This window comes from Hetaerina americana, unplaced genomic scaffold, assembly GCF_022747635.1.
Source record: "Hetaerina americana unplaced genomic scaffold, ioHetAmer1.1.p SCAF_6, whole genome shotgun sequence".
Classification (NCBI taxonomy): domain Eukaryota; kingdom Metazoa; phylum Arthropoda; class Insecta; order Odonata; family Calopterygidae; genus Hetaerina; species Hetaerina americana.
The window spans coordinates 79,846,969-79,874,501 of NW_027287205.1; the positions used below are offsets into that span (position 1 = coordinate 79,846,969).

At 37.8% G+C, this 27,533-nt stretch overlaps 1 protein-coding gene across 1 annotated transcript in view; it reads left to right on the top strand.

Annotated features, from left to right (window-relative positions):
- Positions 1–27,533, top strand: part of LOC139695169 (lachesin-like) — a 160,606-nt gene that overhangs the window by 75,340 nt on the left and 57,733 nt on the right. Inside the window, exon 6 of the mRNA XM_071593835.1 lies at positions 15,205–15,354. Coding sequence (XP_071449936.1) covers positions 15,205–15,354 — 150 coding nt within the window. The remainder of the gene's footprint in view (positions 1–15,204; positions 15,355–27,533) is intronic.

Below are 27,533 nucleotides of genomic sequence, written 5' to 3' on the forward strand. Positions count from 1 at the left end.
CAATTTTCCAAGCTTAATGCCCAATATTATTGCACATCATTTCTCCGTGGGACGTGAATTCGTGACGTGACCATCGACCAAAATATTTTGTTTGTTTTGAGTTTAAGGGGAATTGTTTATCAATGCATTTTATTGTACTAAACGAATCCGTTTAGATTAGAAAGCATCTGTTGCTGCAGTGGATTTTTACCAAAGGCGAGTTTAATCGAAAAGAGCTAATCTACGAGAATTCTTCACATTGGGTGCATCTTTATCAGAATGCTGCAGTGATAAAACGACGCTGTAGCGCGCACAGTTCCACATGCCAATTCTGAAATGCTCATGGAGATTTCTGCAACATAAGGGTGCCGGATCAGGAACTCATTGTAGTTTTTCTGGCGCTAAAATAAACCCTTCTTCAATACCGCAAACTTCCTTCCTCCCTTCATTCCGTTTAGTATGCTTATTCTATTTCCACCCCTTCCTTGCTGGGCCAATTTTTTCCCTTCCAATGATATTTTCATAATAAATTTTATGTGGTAAGTATATTTTTATTATTTTCAAACACAGTGATTCTAAGTTTAGATGTAGAGTAAACTTATTTTCAAGTCCATTCTTTCTTTTATAATTATACTGAATTTACTGGATATTATTCGGGAAAACATTGTTTTGATATTTCAGGGTTCATTGCTATTATTCAACTCATTCAGTTATTTGCAGCAGATAGTATTTTTGCGCAGTCTGTCGCACTAAAACCGGATTTGCCCTAACTTTCGTGAGCATGTTATTTTTAAACTATAGAACTATAGCATTAATATATGATTAAATTAATATTTTAATTCCATACCATAGAAATTAAATGACAAACTTTCAAGGAATTTGACACATAACTACATCATATAATTTGCAGTTTATTTTCTTAAAAGTCTTCGAAGAAAATGTCATAAATAAGATCCACCGACTTTAATGCCCTAAGGGCAACAGAAGGAATGATTCGGGTAATGCAACGGTGTGGTGCAGGGACCAAAATGTTTTCCATATCTCGCGGCGTTCTCCGTTCACTGTCTCCTTGGGGAAGGGGGCCGAGTCAAAACTTATTTCGTCTGCTTTGCCGGGCACTGGAAAAACACGCCGGCATAATCTATGCGAGTTTCAACTTTTTCGGAAATGGCAATAGGAATGCAGCTGCCACCGTCTCTGAAATTTGCTGCAACGGCCTCAATGGTTCCCCGGGCAATCGCCCTCCCTTGCAGCGGAGAGGGAACCAGGGCCGTCCAAAAACTGTGAGGGGGCAGGGGCACTTCTCGCCGCTCGCCCACTTCTGTGCGCGCTATTTCCTTTCACGAGGAGGGCTCCGAGACATCGAAGGGTACCACACGGCATTAATATGCCGCAAATAGTTTGGTTTTATTATTCTCAGCCGCTGAAACTCTCTAAGATGTATTTCTATTGGAATTTTGTAGCGGTCCAGGAAGGAAGAAAAGAACTTTGCGACAGGAAATTAGAAAAAACAAATCCGGTAGTTGAGGCCTTAGCATTTTCACCGATGGCCGTAAACAGGCCGTCGTTAAGCTTAGCTAGGAATTGCGATGGGATACATATATTAAATCAAATCACATTGGCATGAAATACTCATTTAAAGTTTTTTATTGCTCCTGCTCTTAGACCTCTTGTTAATAGATATCTTAATTAGCATAATTTACTGTGAGGGGAATAAGAATTCACGACAAAATGCGCCCATACTTTTACCATTTTCTACTATTAGGGAAAATAAAAATCCAAGATAGAGTTCGACCCAATTTCAGTTTCGGAACTTTAATAAATATAGGTGGTAAGACACTTAGCGATAAAGTATTGATATTAAGTCCAAGAGTTGAAATAGAATGAAACATTTCGTAATACCCTCGTCTAAACCTTGTAGCATTTACTCATGTACTAGCAGTTAATCTGTGTTTATACAACTCAGCTTAAAGAATTGACTATCATCAATAAATAAAAGTGGTAGAAATTGGGTGAAAAAAAGAGAAAATAATTGAGTAGCTAAAACCACTCGAAATTTCTGCATTTGGACAGTGAGGTGTTTTTAATGCCTTTGTCATTTAATCTTAGTGACGAAATTGTGAATTATTTCATTGTAAATACATTACATTATATATTTTTCTAATTTTACCGTAATTATTTTAACCAATATCTTGTAGAAAGGGTTGCATATAAGAGGAAACGCTCTTATCAGAGTAGATATATGGGTGGACGTGATTCTCTGACTAAAGTCCAAAGCAAAGGGGGGCGACATCCCAAGGGATGTTACATCTGCATAATATCCATGAAGCCGTCCCAGGGACGCATGGCTGAGTCACCTATTGGGGTACCAGCGCCACCTAAGTAAAAAAGGAAGCATACAGCAAGCTCTGCTCTGAGGCGCCTCCGGGAACCGTAGGTCTGGCGAACTTTTTGGAATGAAAAACAAATCTTCCCGGCGTATGTAAAAGTGAATGGATACAAATATCACACGAATGCTTATCCGATTCGCAAAATACAGAAATGTTTGAATTTGACATACTGAATCCTTTTGTGTCGATACCGATGGATAACGGGGATCCCTTGTTCTCTGTACGGTCAATAAGCAATGTTTTCTACTGTGCATTGGAAATACGCATAAAACTGAAAATCCCCAGACAGATCCAAAATTTTGATATTCATTTTACAGTGTATAATTACTCGATTTGCACGTATCAGAAGTTAACCTCACCAAAAGTTTTACCTTTACACTACTTTTTACAAAACCTAATACTGCTAATGTATCTCTTTGTTTCGTAGATTTCAAAAACGCATGCGAAATAAGAAACTTGGTAGAATAAGTGTATGTATTGCAGAAGATACAGGAGTAGATTGGAGGATTGGGAGACTTATCCACAACCTGTGCATTTTTCAGACTGCTCAGGTGAGAGTGGGGGATTAATAGTTGGGATGGATAGTATTAAAAAGAAGAGTAAGACAGGGATGTTCATTCCCTCTGGTGATTTTTAACAAATACGCAATGAAAAGGGCACAAGTAGCCCGAGATGAATCGGTATTCAAGTAATTATGGAGACGGAATTCTGAAACCAGTAAGGTTTGCGGTAGATTAAGCTTGATTATCAAGTCTGCGATGTGATAGCTATAAGGTGAGAATCAACGTTCACAAATTATAGGAATTGAGATGCTCCTGATATTTAAAAAGAATAGGCAATTTCGATGGAATGAGAGTTAAAATTTATGCAGACTTGAAGAAAGATTTATTGCAGTGTGGAAAGTCAAGGGTCATTTGAATTCAAAGAATGAAGCGGCGTTCAGTATGTTTTCATCCAAAATCCACCTTTAAAAATATGACACCATAATAGTATTAATTATTATTAATTAATTAATTCAACTTCGTTACCTCTTACCGCTCACCCACTTCTGTGCTCGCTATTTCCCTTCACGAGGAGGGCTCCGAGACATCGAAGGGTACCACACGGCATTAATTAATATGCCACAAATAGTTTGGTTTTATTATTCTCGGCCGCTGAAGCTCTCTAAGATTGGAAATACTCTCAGGTTAGATAAGAAACGAACTGTGAGGTGATGTTAACCAAGTAAAGAGGATTTATGTTTAGGCTCCTTTATGAATATAATGAATTATCCATACGAGTGCTGCGGTAATTCAGGGGAGTGGTTGCGTTTACCAATATTATGTACAATAATAATCAGTTAAGGGCTGTCCTTGTGATCACTCTACGTATAGTTGACATAAAAGTAAAAACTATTTGGAAAAGCGTTTTTCTAATAGCATCCATACTTTTCTTAGTTAAATACTAATGCTGTATCACTTATCAATTAATGCCAGTATTTATTTTTGGTGCTTTTTCTAAGCTTCTTAGTACGTGTACTATAAACACTTTTCGAAAAACAATGTTTATCTGAATAGAAATCAAATATGCTGGTTGTTTACCTGAATGCTGCTTTGGTTACGGAATGAGAGTGAAAAATACAGATGTGAGACTCTGAAGTTCATTCTAGCAAAACATTTGAACCCACCGACCCACTAGTGCCTGATTAAATGTAATTGATGAAATTTGAACCATTTCTTTTTAAGGTGAAGACATTTCATAAGGAGAAGAGAAAAGACTTCAAGGACAAATATTGCAAACCTATTTGATATCCTTAGTAGTTTGTTAACAACAGTAAGCGAGAAAAGGATCTCGTCCCGAATACTAGTCAATGAACACGCAACCTTTGACGGATGATGCCAAATAGCGCGCGAAAGATGGATAAGAAGCCGAAATGAGAAGTATCACCGAGGGATCTATCCACTGAACTTTCTCAGTTTCTAATTCTGAGGATATATGTACAAACCTAATCGTAGATCAAGATTTGCACTCATGTAATTTAACGTAAACTCCAGTGTGCCAACGCCATATGTTTAGACGTTTATTATACTTAGAAACCTAAATATTCGTAAAATATGCCAAAATATTCATCATTGTGTTTTACATGTGCATTAGCGTGATTGCAAGGTCCTATTAATATGTTCAGCTTAAAAGATGGAAATTACCATTATGATGTATATAAAATATTAATAACCTTAGGCGTAGACCACATATACGTAAATATCATGTATATCCTATATTTATTGAAATCGTGAGAAATATCAAATAAATATAAATACAGAATTTTTACAAGGTGAAAATCCTTTTCCTCAACCGGGACCCGAACTCGGTCTCCTTCGCTTGAAGAAATTAAGCTACCAAGGCATCATACTACAATATGAATTTAAAAGAGATTTAAAACATTTTAAATTGAATAGCATATGAGTTCACAGCCTCGGTGGCTTTATTGGTTGAATCACCCGGTTAGAACAAGATACGGACTCGAATCCTGTTCAAGGCGACTTTTTTTTCCTCAAAATGTCTGTATGTAAATGCGAAGGACCCCTTTAATTTAATTAGCACCATATCTGCGGTAGTTCGCTAAACTTCCAAGAATTACCTGTAGTTGCATTATAAAGCATTAATTAGGAAGATGTTTTTTACGAGGGTGAGTCAAGCGAAAGCTTTAAAACTGCGCTACAATTTGGTGCAAATTTTCATTTCCCGCAGTGGTTTGATGAGGGGCCTGCAACTGGCAGCGCGGTACCAAAGCGCACCAATACGCCGCAAACATAGCGTAAACATAGCCGCTCCACTTTCAACATGCGCCACAGAGAAACAGTTCTCTCATTTATTTACTCAGAACTAAGGGGAGAGAAACATATCTGCATTCGCCGACGAATGAAAGTTCAGAATGGTGAGTCGCCTATTTCACCCTAGCAATACCGCCTAGACTAGAGGTTCATAAACGGTGTTGTTTCCATATCAGGCTCCAGTTGACCTCAATCAGATCAGTCAAACACCGTGCTGTGATTATAGAGGCTTTTAGAGAAGTTAAAGCTATAGTTTTTCTAGTGGTATCCGTTAACTTCCGAATCGCTGAAGTACTTCTATTGTACGCAAATTGGACTATATATGAAAATTTTATGAGTGAGAACCTTTAGTAATCAAGAAATTATGAGATAAAAAATATTTAAATTTTAAGGATTTATTTTGATCCAACCTCGTGTGAAACATGCTGTTCAGTGATCATAAAAAATGACTGTAGATTGTGTTTCAACCAATATCCAATTTCGTATCCTTTTCACATTCACCTCTCATAACAGAGTGGATAGATATAGTAATGCCGTGGCTCAGAATGTATGGCTTCATAATACTGAAATTGTATTTACACCAACATCTAAGAGTTCCAACATTCCCCTGATTAAATATTCCACGAGGTAGCCGAAGATTCACGCGAGGTTAGAAACTTCATTTAGTTAATTGGTAGCGATTTGATTTGCAAGAGTTAACTTCAAAGTTATGTCACCCTGATCGTCTCTCTTTTTTTCACCATTTTTTGGCACCCTTTGGGATACCCTTGAGCCACAGTTTCACCTATAAAGAGTTTCCAATACCAAGTCTTGAATCAATTTAGTAAAGGCCAAGTTTCGCCAAGCAATCCTTTACGTACTAAAAAAACAAGGTCACTTTTTGACGTTACGCTGGAGGTGTTATTTCTCTTAGCTTGTAAGCGATAGGGGCATGAGCGTTTACCATAGAAAATATTAATGACTACATTTCTAACTCGGACTTTTACAATATTGAATTTTAAATATATAGGAAATATAGCTATTCTTTTCTTGTTATCCAAATCATATCTTTCTACTCTTAGCTAAAAAGTGTCGGTAGCCAAGTGGCGAATGGAATAACAATTGTAAGGTATTTTAAAAATATAAATTGACACGAAAATAAATATCGATAAATATAAATTGATAAAACGTGGTTACCAAAAATAAGTAAATACAAAGGTAAACTTGAAATTAACGTTAGCTTCGCCATTTTTATTCAAAATAGATCATTTGAAGGTTTACTCTGACGAAAGATAATTAAAATCTTACATTTCAAATGTCCACCTAATAGTGTGCAACAACTGAATTCCAAATACACGGAATATAATTTCAATACAGGAAATTCCACTTGAATTTATGCAGCTAAATTTGTTAAATTCGGCGTGCTAAGTTAGAATGTTACGTATACGGCGTGCCGTATACGTAACATTCCTTGCACTTTTTATAATAACTATTTGATTGCAAAAACCAACTGGTGATAGCATAAAACGGTCAAATATTTTCATAGCTACTTGATACAATTGATCACTACAATAATGTCTCTTTCATTTCATTGCCAACGAAATGAAATCAGAAATAGTTTCGTAGTTACACGTCATTTACCCGCTATTTCACGGGAAAGCAACACATTTATTTCTGAGCAAAAGCCTTCCCCTGTCTAATAGCTGTCAAATTCAAAATTAAAATTATCCTTCCTCACACCAAATTAAATTTTTTCATTTCATTTCATTTTTCGAGGGTTGACAGCAACGCGGCAGAAGGTTGGTTCCTGCATAGCAGTGACAAGCGAACGTGAAACCCTGACTTGTCTCGGGAATTAAATAAGAAGAGCAAAGGTAGGGAGGAAAGTGGAGACTCGGGAGGAGGTTTGGATTCGGGTGCTGAAAGACCTAATTTTTTCATCTTCCGGCGGATATGCAAGTCGCGTGGGATGCGCAGCAAAGAAAATGCACCGATTTCGCGATTGCAGACGCTTTTTCAGCTAGCTGAGGATTTTCAGTCGGGGAAGAAAGACAGAGACAAATGCCGATCACCAGTTAGATAGCGCGCTACTCTATGGTTTGCCAATCCGAGCACGTATTTCGGTCATTATTCATTTGAAATGCACTCCGAGGCACGTGGCTCCATGATTACAAACCACATGCAACGGTAAATATAGCGCCGTGTAGAGAAGTCTTTATAAATTAATCACTATATTATCGGTGACTCTTAACCTCAGAACTCTTTCGCTTGCAATGACACAATGTACACGAGTTGCATTATTTTTATAATAATATCGATAAGACCTCACAAAATCTGCTTAATTTACGGTGCATGTTTTACACCAAATTATATTTAAAGCAGTTTCTGAATCACATTTAATGAATCCGTTCATGTCAATATTTTTAAACTCCTCGTCAAATTTGAAGCAGATTATTAAGACTTATCTGAGAAATATTCCGAAACATATGCACGAGCATGTAAACTGAGTCCCACATTCTAATACACAGCTTTGCTCTTAACATCTCCAAATCATACTTACCGTCAAAAACACAATATGCAATTATTACAAATTATACTCAATCAAGGAATATTTTGCTTCGACTTGAATACATTTTCAATACGATTCAATCGTTATTATGTTCAGTTATTAAGTCACTTCTGAAGACTATATCTTTACTCCTTTATTTTCGAAGTAATTCAATAGTTCTGTAAAGATTTTTTGAACAATTTTGATAAGTATGATTAACTACAATTGAAAATTCTCTTGCATCACTCGAACCTTAGTGTTATACATTAAGTACCAATCCGAATTCTATGATTCAAAATTTTCCCCCGGAGATACTGTGTCTTTCATTAAGGTGTAATTCCTCCCTGAGTTAAGGTGGGTGGGTATATTATAACGACTTACCATTATTAAAAGGCAATTTATCAACTTGCTTGAACTTCTTATGCGTCAATCCGTTTGAATTGGATTGAATCAATTAGAAAAAATTTAAAAAATGTGTGAACATAATTTTGCGGTATGACAGTCATAAATAAATTAATTATGATAATAATATTCATATCTTGGGAAATTGTGCGGTTTCTTCATATTTTAGCCAACAAGATTAGTGGAATTCCGTCGAAATTTATAATGCCATGTTTATGCCTTCTTCGAAATCGCATTACTGCAATATAGCATTGAATCTAAAATAGAGAATTTTTCCCATTATTTTTCTAATTCTACAACTCAAGTATTAACGCATATTTTCCTATTTTTACCCCTGAATAATTTGTCTGCATTTTGTTAATGCTCATAAAGTTTTTCTAAGCCTCCATTCACAGAGCGTAGAATGACGAGTGATGAAGAGTGATATTCTTTTATTTATGTCCATAAAACATGTCTATTTTGAGAGATCAAGCACAACGGTGACATTTAAATTGATAATCAAAGCATTTCTATCCCAATGTAAGGTGAGACATGTTAACAAGAAATATTTTTAGATCTTGAATATACATCACGGTAACATTTTTCTATTTTCAACTGGTCGTATCGCATTTCAGGCCACTGAGTTGGCAGTACAAATCCAGGAGAATTGAAAGAAAGTCTCGCGCCAGGGGAATCAATACCGAGATGACCAAATCTACCATAGACCACGGTCAAAGATGAAATCCCCTTTCCGTGAGGCACCGAAAATCAATTCCAAATCTCGTTCCTACTCCGTGGTGGCAAAGAATCCTTTTCATTCCGGCAGTTTCCTTCGCCGTGTCCAAAGTGTACAGGGGAATGCAAATCGCTTCACGATTTTATTTGCCTTTCCGCCACGGTTACTGGGTAAAGAGGGAAAGCTTCAATTTTCCAGCACACACGTTCCAAGACGTTGGGGTGTCTCTCACCCCTACCCAAGTAGAGGAAAAACTTGCAATTTCCCCTGTGGCGCCGTGACGGAGATGCAAATCGAAGAAAATAGTTCCACACACACACACAAAAATAAGTGGTATTTTATTCCAATCTTTGTCCGGAATCTTTTCCTTTCTAAAATGTCATGCCGTTTTGCTTAAAGTCTTGTTCGACTACGGATATTTTTCGTTCACAATTGTAGACAATGTTTCACAAGGAGGCACCTAGAGATATGCGAATCTCCTTTCACAACTCCGAACGTTATTCATCCTTGGAAAAATGCGTTTTCTGTGCAATACGTCTTACAACTGCATATTCTTGTGCGTATAATCAAATACAAACTGGAGAGAGGGATGAAAATATATGATAAGAAAGAAACGGAAACAATTGTGTCACGAACCGTTGGGCCATGCAAAGTTTGTTATATTCGTAAGAATCCTGTTTTTTCTATTTGTTGTTAAAATATTTTTATGTATATGGGGGTGAACAAACACCAAACTAATTTTTACCCGAACATGACACTACCGCGGTTGGGCAATGTTATTAGGATCCCCTATCGTTCGTGGAAAAAACGACATCTTAAATACATCTGTTCTGCCTTATACTCTATAATTTTATTAGCATGATCATTCCTATCGTAGTACTATGGGGCTAATAATACATATTCAATGTCTCTACTAAAGAGACTGCCTTCCAATTAATGCAAGAGCTTCAATCTGTGATTAAACTTTGGCTTCGTCTTAGCCACATTTAATGAAACTTCACAATGTAATTAATTAGTGTAATTAAAACTTAATTTAATGCAATTAAACCCTCGCTCCGTGCTATCTACATTTCATGAAACTCGTATATGATACCGCATAAATATGAAACTATTATTTTTATCGGTGGTCTATTGCTTAAGGTAGGTTTCGGATGGACACTAACTTAGCATCGCTCCATTCCACGCGCTCTTCCAACGAGACACAGCCTATGTTGCTGAAAGTTGTGTCACCTCACACTTCAATGAATTATTCTTTCACATACTTTCTACTTCCCTTCCCAGCATGCCTAATCCATTCCTTTCCATAGAAATAAAATATATGAAAATATAGAAACTCCAAATGCCTTCTTTCTTATTAGGAAGAAATAATCACATAAAGAACAACTGGTCTACATTGCACACGTGGAAGTGGAAAAAAATTTAAAGATGCGGATTGGAACAAACTGCAAAGCGGCATAGTGTTGACATTGCATTCAGCGAGAGGATATTGGTACACGTTACAAAAAAATGAGTATGTACATTGAAGATATATGAATAAAGTAGGAAAATAGCAAAATTATGGATTGCTCATTATCTTGCTAGGTTATTAATGAATGCATTGTGGAAGCAACGGATGGGATCAAATAAATGATTAGAGAAGGCGTGCGGAAACACGGAGAAAATCTGCGATTATCGAACGACAGAGCTATAACTGCGGAAAACGAATTATACCTGACTTGGATTTTAGCCTGGATGAGAATTAAGACAAAGAAATGAGTGAAAAAAATGGATAAATTTAAAACGAGGGTAAACGCCCACGTTCGCAAAAGAATAGAAAATTTATTTCAAATAAATTCTTTGGATCATGCATTTTAACGTGTTTAAGATTTTTTCTATTAGTATAAAAATTCTACCGCTTATTCAAGTTTTTTTTACAAATATTTATCCGCAGCTCGACTGGTCTACGGAATCACTCGCAATATATTAACAAAAATAATAAGAAGAGATGCGTGAAAAAGTATTGATTGAGATGCAGAATTGCTAACCGCATTTATAGCACTCGCCGAAATGAAAAAGGTAGCTCATGAAAAAATACATAATAAAATCACCTTCGTCAGTTGTTACGCACAGACAGTATTAGCAGGGGTAATTAAATTTAAGGCGAAAAAAATGTTACGCTACCAAATGAGGACAAACTTATAATAGTTAGACTAATGAAGAAGTAATCGATAGAGTGGAAAGAAAGTGAGTGAAGAAAGTATGTATGTGGGGGTAAAAGGGTTAATCCTCGAAAGTGCACTAAAATTTCCAAATGGTGCCCCACTGTCCCGATAGTTAGCCTTTGTAATATGATGAGTGTCCCTCAGTTAGCAGTATGCTACCAGAAAGCAGCAATATAGTGCTAAAATAGTGCAAACATGGCAACCGTATTCGTAATATGCATCGAAAAGGAATTTTTGTTGTTGAGTACTTAAGTTGACATACTTAAGAGGGGAAAGATTGAGCTTCATGAATGAATGAAAGTTGGCGATTCATCTCTGTCACTCCAATAGGTTTACACGTGAACTAGGCAGTTCTTCAGCGGAATTACTTCTCTAGTAAGAGGCTCCCCTTGACCAGGTCAGGCAAACAAAGTATTCACACCAATGGCCTTACAAAACAGTAGCTGATAGCATTCATCCTGAGGTACAAGATCTTACAAAAAGTCATATTGGAAAGATTTACTAAAGGGGAGGAATTCCGGGTGCGGGCAATAGTAAAAATCATTCAAAATAAACCAGACGCCAACTGAGGGGACACGTCAGGGCATACGAATCATGAGGAAATAAACAGATTGGCAGGCAGCTTGGAGATGGGTGAAAGAGATAAACCTCGCATTGATAGCCCGTGTTTTTGATGCTAAGTGACGCTGTGCACGTTTCCCCTATTGGATTTGTAAATTTGCGCGTAACTAATGATGCAAATAACCCCTATTTCCTAAATTTATAAACTGGATAACAGGCCGAATGCAACGAGAAAAGAGGAAAGATAATATTAAATTTTTGATAGTGATAATTCTGAACTATTTTTCGAAGACAACTCGGTCACAACTCCTAGGACTACAACTAACCTTCGGCGTTGAAGTCCTTTCAAAAGAGGAATTTTTGAGGCACCTAATAATTTTTTTAAGGCATGGAAGCGCACAGTCTCAATAGCTCCTTTTATAATTAATCCCGACGTCTGTATCGAATGAACGTCTCACAGCGGAAGCAACTGAGGAAACAAAAACTTCACGTGGGTAGATTTTTGAAGGAATATGTACACTTCTTGGAATCGGGGATTCGGCACGTCCACAAGGTGATCTGGAAGAGGTAAGGCGATGATGGGCCCATTAAAAGTGCTCTTACGTGAAGGAGAAAGATTAACTTCATCCACGGAGGCGGTGAAGCACCAAAATTTTCTCTAGACTTAAGATACTCCATCAGTATCTTAAGCTTTCATTCACTAACGAACCACATCATTAAGACTAAGATATCGTGCGAGTGACCGGGGATTTTTCATTAGTAACGAACTTAGTTTAAAGAGATATTTACAATATAGGCTTCTGCAAATCAGAACGCCAAGCAGAATCTGATAAAGATATCTGAAATTTCAAAAATTTCGTCCCAAGAATATTCCTGTTTTGGTAATTTAGAGGTGGTATGAACTAAAAGGTGCTCTGTGAATAAAATTGCACTTCTCATTTATGCGAAGAATGCACCTGTTTAATTATTCAATCGATGGGAGCCTCAAAAGATTTTTTAATTCAACGCAGTTTCGAAAGGACCTCAGACCAGAGAATGCTATTAACTCAAAGCAAATAAAAAGGGGCTACTTAGGCATCTTCAACAATTGTAATGAGCGTCTGGACCGAACGAGGACTTATTGCCTATTGAACCGTTTTTAGAACTTAGAATATTTTTAGCAAAGCTCGGGGTATTTTATTGGGTTAATTTTAATAGATTTACTCTGGGGTATCATACCTACGGTGGTTTATGTAATTTCTTATCTCACTGAAAGCCCAAAATCAAACCCACCAGTGGAGAAATACAGCATTATTATGAATTCTACAGGGATAATTGCTCCAGTTAAGACACTTTACCGAGCATACACACATCTGGACCCAAATTTACACAGATGTGCTTGCAAATTTAAAACCTGGGTGACACATGAAAAATTAATATCATAACTCAAAAAAAGAGACACTCATACTAGGATTGATAAGAATTTTTGGCGGCACAATCACCTTATCTAATTTAAAGAACAAGAATACACTTCCCCCACTGAATTAAGAGGAAGGAGGGAAGAAGACTTAATCGCGGAAATTTCTAATTAATCCTCGTGTAAGTTTCTACTTTTGCGTACTCTTTGCTTTTTTCTTGGGTCATTCAATTGTCAAGCATATGTGTATTCTGATTCGATAAAAAAAATTATTGCCAGAATTGATTATTTCGCACAAAAGTCGAAATTGATTGATTCGTTAAAAATTCTAGCACCATTGTGGGTCCACACATCGCTCACAGCGGGATTTCCACGCCCCCTACGCCTTCTGGAAGGTGGCGCCCGAAATGCTGTTAAGCTCCCTCGTCACGGCCTGTTGTAAACACTTCCACCGAGCCGTGGTGGCGTCCTTAAGCACGGATTTGAGACGAGGGAAGAGAGTCTAGTTCCCAGTCTAAAATATTTTGACCCTCACTCACGTGGTCGAGAAGATCGCTCTTGGAAGATCAGCGTGCGAGTTTCCTTTTGTTCGTCCGAAAGCACTCGCGGTACCAACTTCTCACACGCCTTTCTCATTCCCATGTTTTAGGTAACAAGCCGATGTACTTCATTACTACAAATGTATAATTGAGTTGCTTTTTTTGCGCTTATGATCTGCCCAATACCACCCTCCTTAACCTTCCTGTGCTCGTCTTTTATATGTGTTCCCATCCCATTTCCTTATAACTATTTCCATAGGAATGGATGAATATATATATATATATATATATATATATATATATATATATATATATATATATATATATATATATACACATTCAAACACGAAATCCCGCCAAACGGCGAATAAATACTCATACTATATATACAGAAACATATATAAGGAAAAGGGATAGGAACACGTATAAAGGACGAACACATTAGAGGTGGGGAAGGCGGAATCGAACGGATCACAAGAGTAAAAATATTTCCTCAACCGGGACTCGAACACCGGATCTTTCCACTTGCCGGGCGGATGCTCTCAACCACTTGAGCTATCGAGGATATGTAATTTACCCTGAGATCCGTGGGTCTTATATGTCGCCAAGCGCCCCGATTCTTTAGCCAAGAGATGGCGTCAGGGGGCTGTTTCACCCACCAAAGGAGAAATAGACAATACACAAGAGGAAAGGTTAGTGGTTAGAATTCATACAACATCATACAGGAAAAGAACAGTGCGTTTCGTGGCACGCATAGCCAGAAGAAAGAGATGAGCCACATTGGCCAAATACACATTCAAACACGAAATCCCGCCAAACGGCGAATAAATACTCATACTATATATACAGAAACATATATAAGGAAAAGGGATAGGAATAGGATAGGGAGGGAGGCGACATATAAGACCCACGGATCTCAGGGTAAATTACATATCCTCGATAGCTCAAGTGGTTGAGAGCATCCGCCCGGCAAGTGGAAAGATCCGGTGTTCGAGTCCCGGTTGAGGACATATTTTTACTCTTGTGATCCGTTCGATTCCGCCTTCCCCACCTCTATTGTGTTCGTCCTTTATACGTGTTCCTATCCCTTTTCCTTATATATGTTTCTGTATATATAGTATGAGTATATATATATATATATATATATATATATATATATATATATATATTTATGGCATATATATATATGCCATAAATTATTTAATATAGTACAATATATATGAGTAATAAATATGCTTGCGGAAAAATTCAAGAAGCGTCGAGTGAAAATACTAGTATTACATATAAGCAAATACTCAAATGAACATTCGATAGAAATAATTCGATGTACCGATGTCGATGGTACCGTTGTATGTTCTGGAGGGTGTCATATAAATTTCAGCTGAAAAAATGCGAGTATATAAAAATTAAATTTTGAACTTGCCTTCTCAAACTTTAACATCGGAGTGTGTTATTTAAATATTATTTATAAATATGTTTAATTTATTTTTGATCCGCGAATTTAATAATGAATATTTTGGTATATTTCAAGTGACCATTCGATCATATTCATATTATTTATGGAAGCATATCTTAAATGAAATATATTAATGTTTCGGTGATGACATGCATTGCACTTGGAAGTTGAGAAGCAGTGTAAACGTATGCCATAATCGGTCTTACATCAAACATTTCTCATTTTCAGGGGACAAGTACGAAACCATTGTAGTGGAGAATAAGTACAAGAGATACATGATGCTCAAGATACGGAATGTCAGTGCTCGAGATTTCGGCTCCTACAAGTGCATGGCGAAAAACTCACTTGGAGAAACAGACGGTGTAATTAAGTTGGACGGTGAGTGAAATTGAAAATTACTTCAACTATTGATAAAATTCTTTTAATTCAAGTACTTATCATTAACTTACATTTAAGGTGACCTTATTTGTGCGTCGCTATCCCCTTTTTGAGCCTTCAAGTTCTTTCCCATATAAAAGTCACGTCAAACTTAGAGTACCAAAGTATGACTTGAAAATACCCGCTTAAATAAACTTTTAATAATTATGTTGCCTCCTTTGTCCTCATAACATTTCTCTTATTACCTTTTTGGAATCCATATAATTCTAAAGGTGTCTTCATTACACTATAAATGTATATCCTAAATGGGCAAATATTTCGCTACGCAGAATTTCTAACTGATCTGGTGATAGGCACACTTATCAGTCAAAACGTACTTATCGTGTTGTAAATAATTATATCTTAATATAATTATTATTCATAGTTTATTTTAAGAGTCAGTTATACCTCAGTATAATACTGCCTCGATAAAATGATATCCAGTTATTGTCATCGTTGAAAAGGTTGCAAAATGGCTGCAGGAGGATACCAGAACTTATAAAAATCCCCAACATTATTGGCAGAGGCTGTGGAGCCTGATGTTGTGGTTAAATTAAAAAAAAATTTAGGGATGATATCTCTAGCGAGAAAAAGAATGAGATCACTGATGATTATAAGATATCTAGGGTGAATGCATGCATTTCGGAAAGCGTTAAGGGAATTGAAAAGGAAATGATTAGCGAAAATTCTGAAAGAGGATTCTGGTCATAGGTTAGAGAAGTTCAGGGAAATAAGTCAACTATCAATTCACTCAAAATTGATAAAGGCGAAAGAGTAACCAGCAGTTTGGAAAAGGCTAACTTACTGAATTTCTTCTTTCAAAGGGTCTTTACAAACATCTCACAGAATACCCCCGATAGCTTACCAAATAGTGCCGATCAACCGATGCCCAAAACTGAAATGTCATATAATGGAACAAAACTTTTGCTTGAAAATATCTAGCGTTAATAAATCCTCCGGACCCGATCAAATACCCGCTCGTATATTTAAAGATCTAGCTTCGGAAATTGCACCATGTTTAGAAATACTATTTAAGAAGTCGCTTGTAGATCACAAAGTTGGAAAATTAGAAAACGGCTAACTAAACACCAATATTCAAAAACGGAGACAAGGAGGAACTGAGTAATTACAGACCTAATTCCCTCTCATTCATTTCGTGCAAGGTTATGGAACATATAGGTTCTAGTTCAATCGTAAGACACCTCAATAATCAGAATTTTTAAATGAAAAATCAGCACGGCTTCCGAAAAGGTAGATCCTGCGACAAACTACTTGCGCTTTTTGTTGATGTATTCTTATTTCGGGAGAGAGAAATGTTCTAGTGGACGCGATTTTTCTAGATTTTAACAAAGCCTAGAACAAAGTACTATTACTGGTAAACTATTCGCAAAACATACGGTATAGATAAATATATTCGGGTTTGGATTAAAGAATTTTTGAATGGTCGGATACAACGATTAGTCATAGATGGAGTAAGCTGAAATGCTATAGAGGTTACTTCAGGTGTTCTCCAGGGGAGTTTCATCTCTTTTAATCCTACTTTACCCTGACGACATTGACTCCGTAGTCACTAGTAAGATACGTTTATTTGCCGAGAATAGAGTGTTTTACCGTGATATCCGTGATCCTGAGTACTCAGTAGCTCTTTCTCAGATGACCTAAATGCTATACAACGCTGGTGCGACACTTGGCAATTAGAATTAAACTTAGAAGAGTGCGTGATCAAGATTTGTTGGAAAAAGAGCGATTCCCACCCGAACGCCTGCTGCATTGGGAACACCGAAATGGAATGTGTAGACCCAATGAAATACCTAGGCGTTACCCTCACTCACGATCTCTCCTGGGTGAAACACAAACGGGGAATATGTGGACAAGCTAGCAAAACGTTTATTAGAACGGTACTTGTTAAATTTGATGAAAAGAACAAAGATAAATGTTATCTTTCGCTAGTTAGGCCTCATTTTTGAATATGCTGCAAGTATATTGGTTCCTCATGAAGTTGGATTTATTGTCAAATTAGATCGGGTTCAGCGTGCAGGAGCTAGATTTGCAAAACATTATATGATAAACTTAGTAGCGTATAAAAAATATTAGAGCAGCTAGGCTGGGAATTACTCACGGAGCGAAGGTTAAATTACAGATTGAAGCTCTTGCATAAATTTGAAGGTCTCTTTAGCAAAGATGTTAAAAATGTATTATTACCCCCATCATAGTTCGGTAGTAGAGATCATGTCAATAAAATTAGAGAGATTAGGTGTACAACAGATGTGTTTAAGATGTCGTTTTTCCACGAACGATAGGGGATCATAATATTGCTCGGCCGCGGTAGGGTCATATTCGGGTACAATTATTTCACCCCCTGCCACACACCCTGGCGGTGGCTTGCAGGGTATACGTTATATATAAATAAATAAATAATTCGTAACATATTTGTACTCGACATCCGCAGGGCCTCAGCGGGGTCGTCGCCGTCCCCAAAGGCCGGTAGTGATTATTGGCAATTACAATCTCGTACATTTAGAATATAAACTCCTACCACTACAATGCATTTAAAGAATCTGCAGCCAATAATGAAATAGAGGATGCTAGTTTGCGGGGTAGTCTTAAAATTTTCCGGTCTAACAAGTAAAAAAGACATTTATTTCTGCAAATTTATTTTTACTCTTTAACATGGTCTCCTTTAAACTCGATTTACTTTATCTAGCGATGCTCTTACAATTTTTACTCTCCCAATTAGTACGCCAACGTAATACAGTGTTAGGTTTTTTACAGCATACATGTTTCCCCCCACTTCTCGCACAACAACCAAACCCACTTAATTATCAGAGGATAAAGATGGGTATTAATAATAATATGGATCTCGAATAAAACTTCATTACAGATAGTTGAGATATATTCGTGGAAGATGTCTGACAACTAATTTACGGGTAAAGCCTTTCTGAAAAAATATTTAATGGCTTTTCTCCTCCGCAATTATCTTCTCGAGCCCATTATTATTGTAACCGAGCTTAATGCGTTCATATTCTATGCTATAATATTCCTATCTCCTCTATCTTGCGATTACCGACCATTCTATCTTTTACGTAATCCTTCCAAAGCCACACATTTTTTTCTGTCTAAGAATTTCTAATTACTTTTCTCAGCCTCCTCCTATTTTAATCTTAATTCCCCGCTTACTCTTCGTGTGACTTATTCAATCCATCCTTCACAGACGCACAGGCTCAAAATCCTTAAATCTACGCTTTTGCCATTTATTTAAATGCCAAGTCCCCGAGCCACAAACCGAGACAACACAAAATAATGTCCTCTCTATTTATTTCACTATATATTAAGATTTCCTCCCTTCCGACGAAATTAGTACTTGAGCACTGACTAATTGCGGTCCTCTCTTGAGTTTGAAATTCACCTCTGATTGTTTTTCAGCAATGTATTACCATACGCGAGGTTTGTGCTACCGAAGTCTTTAATGGAATATTCAGTCGGTATATGTTTATTGCTCTGAAAGGCGCTAAAATATTATAACTTAAGGTATAAATCATCTGTTGCTGTTGCCTCCTTGTTTTACTTGGCATTTTATTAAGTTAACTCTGGAATTCTTTACTTCTCGAGCAATTTAATGCTTATAATAGCGTTTTCCCGAACTTCCTTTCCTAATTTAAACACTTCAACTTGACCTTACGCTTTATGAGCACTGATTTATCACCTGATTCCGCATCCTCTTTTGGAAAAATCTGTGAATTATCTTCCTGTATTCCCCAAAGTTTTACACGTGCACTGATAGTATTCTTATAATTGTGCTTGCACCCAGTGTTATTAATCATTATATTACGATTTGTATACTTAGAGTAATAACAGTCTCTAATTTCTCAAAAGAGTCCCTGATTACACGAAAAAATACGCTCCAAAAGTTATCTTCTCAGTGTAGATCTCACTTCAACGCATAGCTAACGATTAACCTCCGAGCCCTTCCCCCCGGGTTCAGGGTCCACACCCTTTCTTCGATAAAAACCCAACGTCGACATTATTCAATTCACCCCACCTCCGCAAGGAGAATCGTCTAAGCATGACGACGACCCCAAATCAACTTCCTTCCCAATTAATTAATCCCTCTAATCCACCATCCTCAGAATTGGAAGTACTTGGTCATTTCTCCAGAGATCACAACGAATAAGAATTGCCAGCACTCAAGTAAAACCCAGGTCAATGCACCTATCCGAAAAAATAAACCAAGTAAATTTTCTCGGATATCACTCCCTTTTGTAGAAATATATCCTGGCAAACTCGAAATTCCAATCCCTTTGTAATTAAACAGCCTCTGAACAATCACGACCCCTATTCACTCATGACCCTAAATCTTGCACTTTTGACACAAAGTGAATTATTTCATTAAAATAAACTTTTACTCAACTAAAATTAAAACTTGTTAAAGTCACTATCACCTAAATTTTACACATTTGTCCTTCGAAAAGTCACCCGACACATGCTGACAAGATAACGCGACATAACAATCACCACAAACGATAAAATGGTGAGCGGTAGAAGTGTGAAACGTTCGCTCCCATAGAACCGAAGCACCAAGCCGACTGTCATATTCCTGAACCTAATTGCTTCTGCATCTCGCAGGCAAAATGCGACTTTTTTCGTCTCTCCAAATGCCATCCAGTGGCATTCGTCGCGCGCGAGTTCCTGCCACGCCCCCTTGAGGAGTGCCTTGCGCCACGCGTCGTCACCCCTGAGGATGCGCAGGCTGAGCTTCGCGTGGGACACCCTTGCCTTTGGAGCTTTATCTGTTAAATTGAGACCAACCAGCTGAAACTGGCCATGTAGCTGGTTGCGGGACACTCTTTGCGTTGCCGTTCCATATTATTTGGTTGGTCGCTCGAATAAAATATGCATTATATTTAGCGGGTAAGGGCCACAAATGGGCTACGTACCAGATCCTTGAAGGACAATCTGGTTGAGGAGGCGGGTGGGAAGGGAGTTAAGGTTTCCTACACAACATTTTACGTGGCGGTCTATTATTCACCAGTTTCGCACAATCGTGGGAGCCAACTACTTCTCCCACCAGAACCCTAATATTTTGAGGGATGGTTCTTCTGACCAACCGATGGAGGTCGGGGGCTGGTTGCCCTTTGGCAGTAGAAACTTGGATTTTCGGTTGTTTAGGAAGAAACCGCCCTGTTCATAAGACGTTAAGACGTCGTGGGCTAAATTCATGTGGGCCGGGTCGTCTATAATAATAAAGTATATGATGTAAGCCCTAGTGGACAAGGACAAAAATACAGAAACACACGAAAAAGAACAGAAACTCACAAATGGTATCTGGTGCGCTCCCCGCGTATGAGTTGGGTGAATTCTTCTCGGGTCTTCATTTTGATTGCAATCAGAAGCCCTGATGACGATGACCGAGTCGGGAATCGAAACGTCGGCAGCTATGGAGACATTGACCCGGTGGAAGACCCGAGAAGAATTCACCAATAAACTCACTAGTTTTCGAATGTTCGGTGGTCAAATCTACCTTTCCTAAGGAAGAGAAGGAAGGAGTTCCTACCTTCTCTTCCTTGAGAACGTTGGCTTGAACCACCGAATATTATAAAACTAGTGAGTTTCTTTTCTTTTTTGTGTTTTTGCTTTGTCCTCTAATTCTACATATAAAATATAAACGCTATATATATATAAATATATATATATATATATATATATATATATATACACACACACATATATATATACATATATATACATATATATATATATATATATATATATATATATATATATGTATATGCCGTATATATATATATATATATCTGTATATATATATATATATATATATATATATACAGAAACAGATATAAGGAAAAGGGATAGGAACACATATAAAGGACGAACACAATAGAGTTGGGGAAGGCGGAATCGAACGGATCACAAGAGTAAAAATATTTCCTTGACCGGGACTCGAACCTCTAATCTTTCCACTTGCCGGGCCGATGCTCTTAACCACTGGAGCTATCGAGGAAACGTAATTTACCCTGAGATCCGTGGGTCTAATATGTCGCCAAACGCCCCGAATCGGGGCGTTTGGCGACATATTTATATGTATGTGTGTATATATATATATATATATATATATATAAACACACACACACTTTTAAACATGAAAACTCTCCGTATGGCGAACAATTATTCATTCACATGGAAATAGTTTAAGAAAAAGGGATAGGAACACATATAACACAGCATCGGCCCGGCTAGTCAAAGTCCCGGTCAAGGAAAATTTTGCACTTGTGATTCGCTCGATTCTGCCTCGCCTACCTCTCCTCTCCCTCTTTTATATGTGTTCCTATTCCTTTTCCTTATATATATTTCCATGTGAATATATATATATATTATTAGATAATCAACCGGTTAAGGTAGGTTTTCGGATGGACAAAGCTACTAAATAAATATTTTGTGATTCCTAACAAAGTCCAAATGCAGTATCCTACTCTACATCAAGTCCCTCTTCATCTCTGAGTACTTTCTTCCTCCCTTCATCCCGTCCAACATCCTTATCCTGTTCCTTCCCTTTCCTCGTTTGCCTAACATTCTCCCCTCTATCACAGTCTTCAACATTCCACTTCCGGTCATTACCCTCTTCATCCACTTTTCCTGCCTCCATAGGATTTCTCCCAACAAACCCCTCTCTTCGCGTGCCATACCAGGTACTTCCTCATTCGTTTTCTTCTCGGTCCATTTCACCTTCTCCATTGTTCTCCACACTCACATTTCAAAAGCCTACGGTGTACGTCTATCCTCCTGCTTCAATGACCACGTTTCCCTACCGTACATAGCTAAGCTCCATATCAAAGATTTACGAGTCTTTTCTTAATACTATATAAATCTTCCATTAACGGAGATAAAACTAAATAAGGCCGTGGGTGGGGATAACATTCCCGCAGAAATATTGAAATGTTTAGAAAAATGTGGGAGAAAGAGGCTATATGGGCTTATTCGTAGTATCTATGAGGAAGGAATCTGGCCGGAATACTTTGTGAGATCAGTTTTAGTTCCTATTCCGAAAAAGGTTAAGGCTACATCATGTGAGGACTACAGGACAATAAGTTTGAAATCCCACGCAGCTAAAGTTGTTCTCAGCATCATAAACAAAAGGATAGAGAGTAGGGCAAGTAATTACTCAGGGGATGATCAGTTTAGGTTTGGGAAGGGGATAGGTACACGTGATGCCATTGCGGTAATGAGATTATTAAGCGAGAGGAATATAGAACACAACCAGGACGTATTTTCCTGTTTCGTAGATTTCGAAAAAGCGTTTAATAAAGTGAATAAGGGAAAACTAATGAGTATATTGAAGAAAGTAGGAATAGATCGGAGGGAAAGGAGGCTAATCCGCAACCTGTACATGTCTCAGACTGCTCAGGTGCGGGTGGGGAACGGGGAGTCCGGATGGGCAGTTTTAGGAAATTGTGTGAGGCAGTGTTGCCCATTATCACCGGTGCTGTTCAAATGTATGCAGAGGAAATGATTAAAGAGGCATGGGAAGAACTGGAGGTAGGAATGAAAGTGGGCGGGGAATTCGTAAAATCGGTTAGGTTTGCTGATGACCACGCTTTAGTTTGTCAGTCAGCCAAGTGGTCGCAAGCATTGCTGAGTGAATTGGAAATTCAGTGTGACAGGTGTGGGATGAGAATAAATATTAATAAAACATATGTTATGCGATTTTCTAGAAAGAAAAAGGCTAAGCCAAATATTAAAATAGGAGGCCAAAAACTAGAGCAGGTAGAACAGTTTACGTATCTCGGTAGTGTTTTTGACCAACACGGTCAAAGTAGTAGGGACGTAAGGAGAAGAATTGCGCTAGGCAAAGAGGCTTTCACAAGGAGGAGGGAGTTGATGACCGGGACGTTGAGTAAGGACATTAGGAAAAGACTCGTAAAAACTTTGATACGGAGCGTAACTATGTACGGCGCGGAAACGTGGTCATTGAAGCAGGAGGATAGATATAGACTGGAGGTTTTTGAAATGTGGGTGTGGAGAAGAATGGAGAAGGTGAAATGGACAGAGAAGAAAACAAATGAGGGAGTACTTGGTATGGTGGGCGAGTACAAGGGTTTGTTGGGAGAAATCCCATGGAGGCAGGAACAGTGGATGAAGGGGGTGTTGACCGGTAGTGGGATTTTGAAGGCTGTAATAGAGGGGAGAATGTTAGGTAAACGAGGGAATGGCAGGAACAAGAAAAAGAATGTTGGACAGGATGAAGGGAGGAAGGAAGTACACAGAGATGAAGAGGGACTTGATGTAGAGTAGGATACTGGATTTTTTACTTTATTAGGAATCACAAAATATTTATTTAGTAGCTTTGCCCATCCGGAAACCTACCTTAACCGGTAGATTACCTAATAATATATATATATAAAATATATATATATATATATATATATATATATGTATATAATTATACACACACACGGGCGGTTCAATATGTACCCGTGTTTGACGACAAAGGACGTTCCTGAGGAAAGTTTATGTTATCATCGTGTACTGCCATATATCAAACGACAGCGAAACAAATTCCAGATTGATTTTAAGGTTAGTTTGGATTTGGCAGCCATTCGAGTAAGACGTGTTTCGTGATTTTCGCTAAGATGGAAAAAGAGGAGTAACCTTCGGATTTTCACTTTTTGTTTTTGGATGGGAAGAAATTCGAGGAGATAAAAGCAAAGTTGGATGCTGTTTATGGGGACACTTCACCATCTATGACCATAGTTAGATATTAGTTCAACGAATTTAAACGTGGGCAAACATCTGTTTTTGATGAGGAGTGACCAGGACGCCCAGCAGACGTGGTTGCCGAGGAAATCATTCAAGAAGTCCACGCCATGATTCTCGCTTATCGACGAACGAAAGTGCGCGAAGTAGCAGAGGCCGTGGGTATGTCGACTGGAACGGCGATTAATATTTTACCTGATAAGTTGGTGATTGTCGGCCCGATGGTTGACGCGATTGCTCACGGTGGACAACAAGCTTATCCGGCTGTAAACTTCATGAACTGCATGAACTACGCTATGAATTGCTGCCGCACCCCCCGATCCCCCGTATTCACCCGATCTGGCTCCCTGCCACTTTTTCTTATTCCCTAACATGAAGAAATGGCTCGTGAGAAAAAAATGTAGCTCAAACTAGAAAGTTATCGCCGAGACAGAGGCGTATTTTCGAGAGTTCGACAAATCCTATTTTTTGGAGGGATTAAAAAATGGCCGGAACGTTGGGAGAAGTGTATCTTTCTAAAAGGGGACTATGTTAAAAAATAAAAAAATGTTTTTGAAAATATAGTTTCTTTATTTCTAACAAGGGTGCTTAGTGAACCGCCCTTGTATATATCGATAATATAGATACACTCACACGAGCAGTGTAATATTTGGACGGCACAATAGAGCACAAATAAAATAGTAGCACTTAAAAGGACACTCACATTGTAGATTGTTTAAGCTTTCGGCCTTTTTCAAGTAAGACTTGAAGTGAAGTGAGTGTTATTTGAAAAAGGCCTCAGAGAAGGCCGAAAGCTTACAAAGTCGACAGTGTGAGTGTCCTGTTAAGTGTTACTATTTTATTTGTGTTCTATTGTGCCGTCCAAACATTATATATATATATATATATATATATATATATATATATATATATATATATATATATATATATATATATATATATGGAACCACAACCTACAACATTTACCAGCAAGAACTTTTAACTATAGTTTGAAAAACGGACCCAAAAAAGGACTGTTGGTCAAGCTGCTCAATACACTCTATCTCTCTTCGACCTTCGATTTTAAACCTCCCCCCGATAATGTGAAAAGTTGGTACCTCTGGCCGTTCCATCTTCTCCAGTATTGCCATTCACATCACCGAAAAAGTCCCTGGGATCGTCGATTTCCAACTTCACCCAATGGTCAAGATCTATCGTATACCCTACACTTTCGCCGTCTCTGGTCAACAAATCTCCACTTCATGGAAAAAAAAGCCGCTACTTATGGTGACAATTTATATATTGTCTCTATACAAATCGATCCCACAGGGTAGCTTACCTTTGACCGCAGTTTTTTCTCCCTTCGCCCAGCATTCGTCATCCCCTCCACAAATATCCACTTAAGCCCGACTCAATTTATACTGGAACATAACGCTTTTCAGCTTTGCTTACATCATATGAATCATATCTAAAATGCAGTCCTCTTATGCTTCCTTTTGTACTTGAACTAATCATTATGTCTCGTAAGCAAGTTATCCTTCGAAAGTGACATTCACGGGCATGAAGAAAAAACTACCATATTTTTATGGAAATCGGAACTCACTTAATGAACTATATACTATTAATGAGTCGACGAACGTCCAGAAAGTTTGTATTGGAATAGAAACTACAGCATTGTTTAATATGTTTTGTCAACGCATGAACAACTGATTACGTCTATTCAATTAGTTAAAGCACTTTGTAAGCCAGATAAATATAAACTTTATATTATTATGGGAGGTACACATCTTCTACGTGCGATCTAATAGTTCATAGAATACATGCCGGAGAACTTCCGAAAAATATTTAGTACTTCTAGAGTAACGAGAGAGTTGTTATCCTTATTTTTGACGACTCCTAAACAGTACATTAATGGCATTCATGTCGTATGTCGTGTGTACGTTGTTTGCAGAATAGTAAACACAGCATACAGGTATAATACTTTGTTGAAAGAAGAAGCATTTTAACTGATTAATACGTTTTATAATTTTAATATTAAGAAATATTTCATTGAAGAACATCGAGCTTCTATAAAATGATTACAAATCTCCCACAATTTTCCAAAGAGATATTCATTTTCTATTTTTCTTTTCAATAAAGCCATCTCTTCTTCCAGATATGTTGGAAGTAAATCATTCGAGTTGTATCATTAGTATTTTAAAACTATTATTAATTGTACTCCACGGTTTAAGGTACGAATTGAATGGGCACAGTCTATACATTGGTACAACAATAAATTAATTTATTTGCCTCGCCTAAAAAAACACAACCTGATAGTTTATGTATATCTAGGAAAATCTTCGTACTCGGCACAGGAAAATATAAATATTTATTACGTCTTTCCTGTTCAACATTCTCTCCAAATTCTTTTTGTTAAAATCTCATAGGAAGAATCTACAGACTCACATCAATATTTTCTCTCTGAATCGTCTAATTCTTGATGTACAAGGGAGGTCCCATAAGTACCCGGCCTGACCTAGAGATGGCGTCAGTTGTTTAAAAAATATCCCTTTATTAGAAAGTATGCATTCTATAAGGCATATGTTTCAAGTTTGAAGATTCCACGTTGTTTAGTATTTGTTTGGCAACCATCAATAGTGAACGTGTTCAGTGAAATTGCGAAAATGGAGAAAATTATTAATCGTTATGTGACACAATACTTTTATTTGAAAGACCTCAGCAGAACCAATATAAAAGCTGAACTGGGGTCTACTCAGGGTGATTCTGCTCCTTCGTGTACAACAGTAAAATATTGTGTAGAAGAGTTTTAACGAGGTCGCACGAGCTGTCAAGACGAGCATTGGTCGACCAAATGAGGTGACGACCCAAGAAAAGGTGAAGGAAATCCACAAAGCGATATGAATGATCGTCGACTGAAAGTGCGCGAGGTAGCAGACATAGTAGGCATTTCAAAAAGTACGGTATTCGCATATCAACTGAAAATTTGGACATGAGAAAGCTTTGTGCAAGATGGGTTCACACTCGAGCAAAACCAGTGTCGTGAAGATGTTTCAATTGATTGTTTAGCCAGGTTTCACTGTGACAAAGCAGAACTTTTGCGTCGTTCCATAGCAATGGATGAAACGTGGGTCCATTAGTCCACACCCGAGACAAAAGAGCAATCAAAACAATGGATTCTAAAGGGAGAACCGTTTCCAAAGAAGGCGGAGACCGTTTCATCTAAGGGCAATATCATGGCGTCGGTTTTTTGGGATGCGCGTGGGATAGTTTTCATTGACTTTCTTGAAAAAGGAAAAACTATCAACGGCTAGTATTACGCAAACTTATGGAAATGTTTGAGCGAATAAATCAAGCAAAAGCGGCCGCATTTGGCTTAGCAGAAAGTGTTGTTT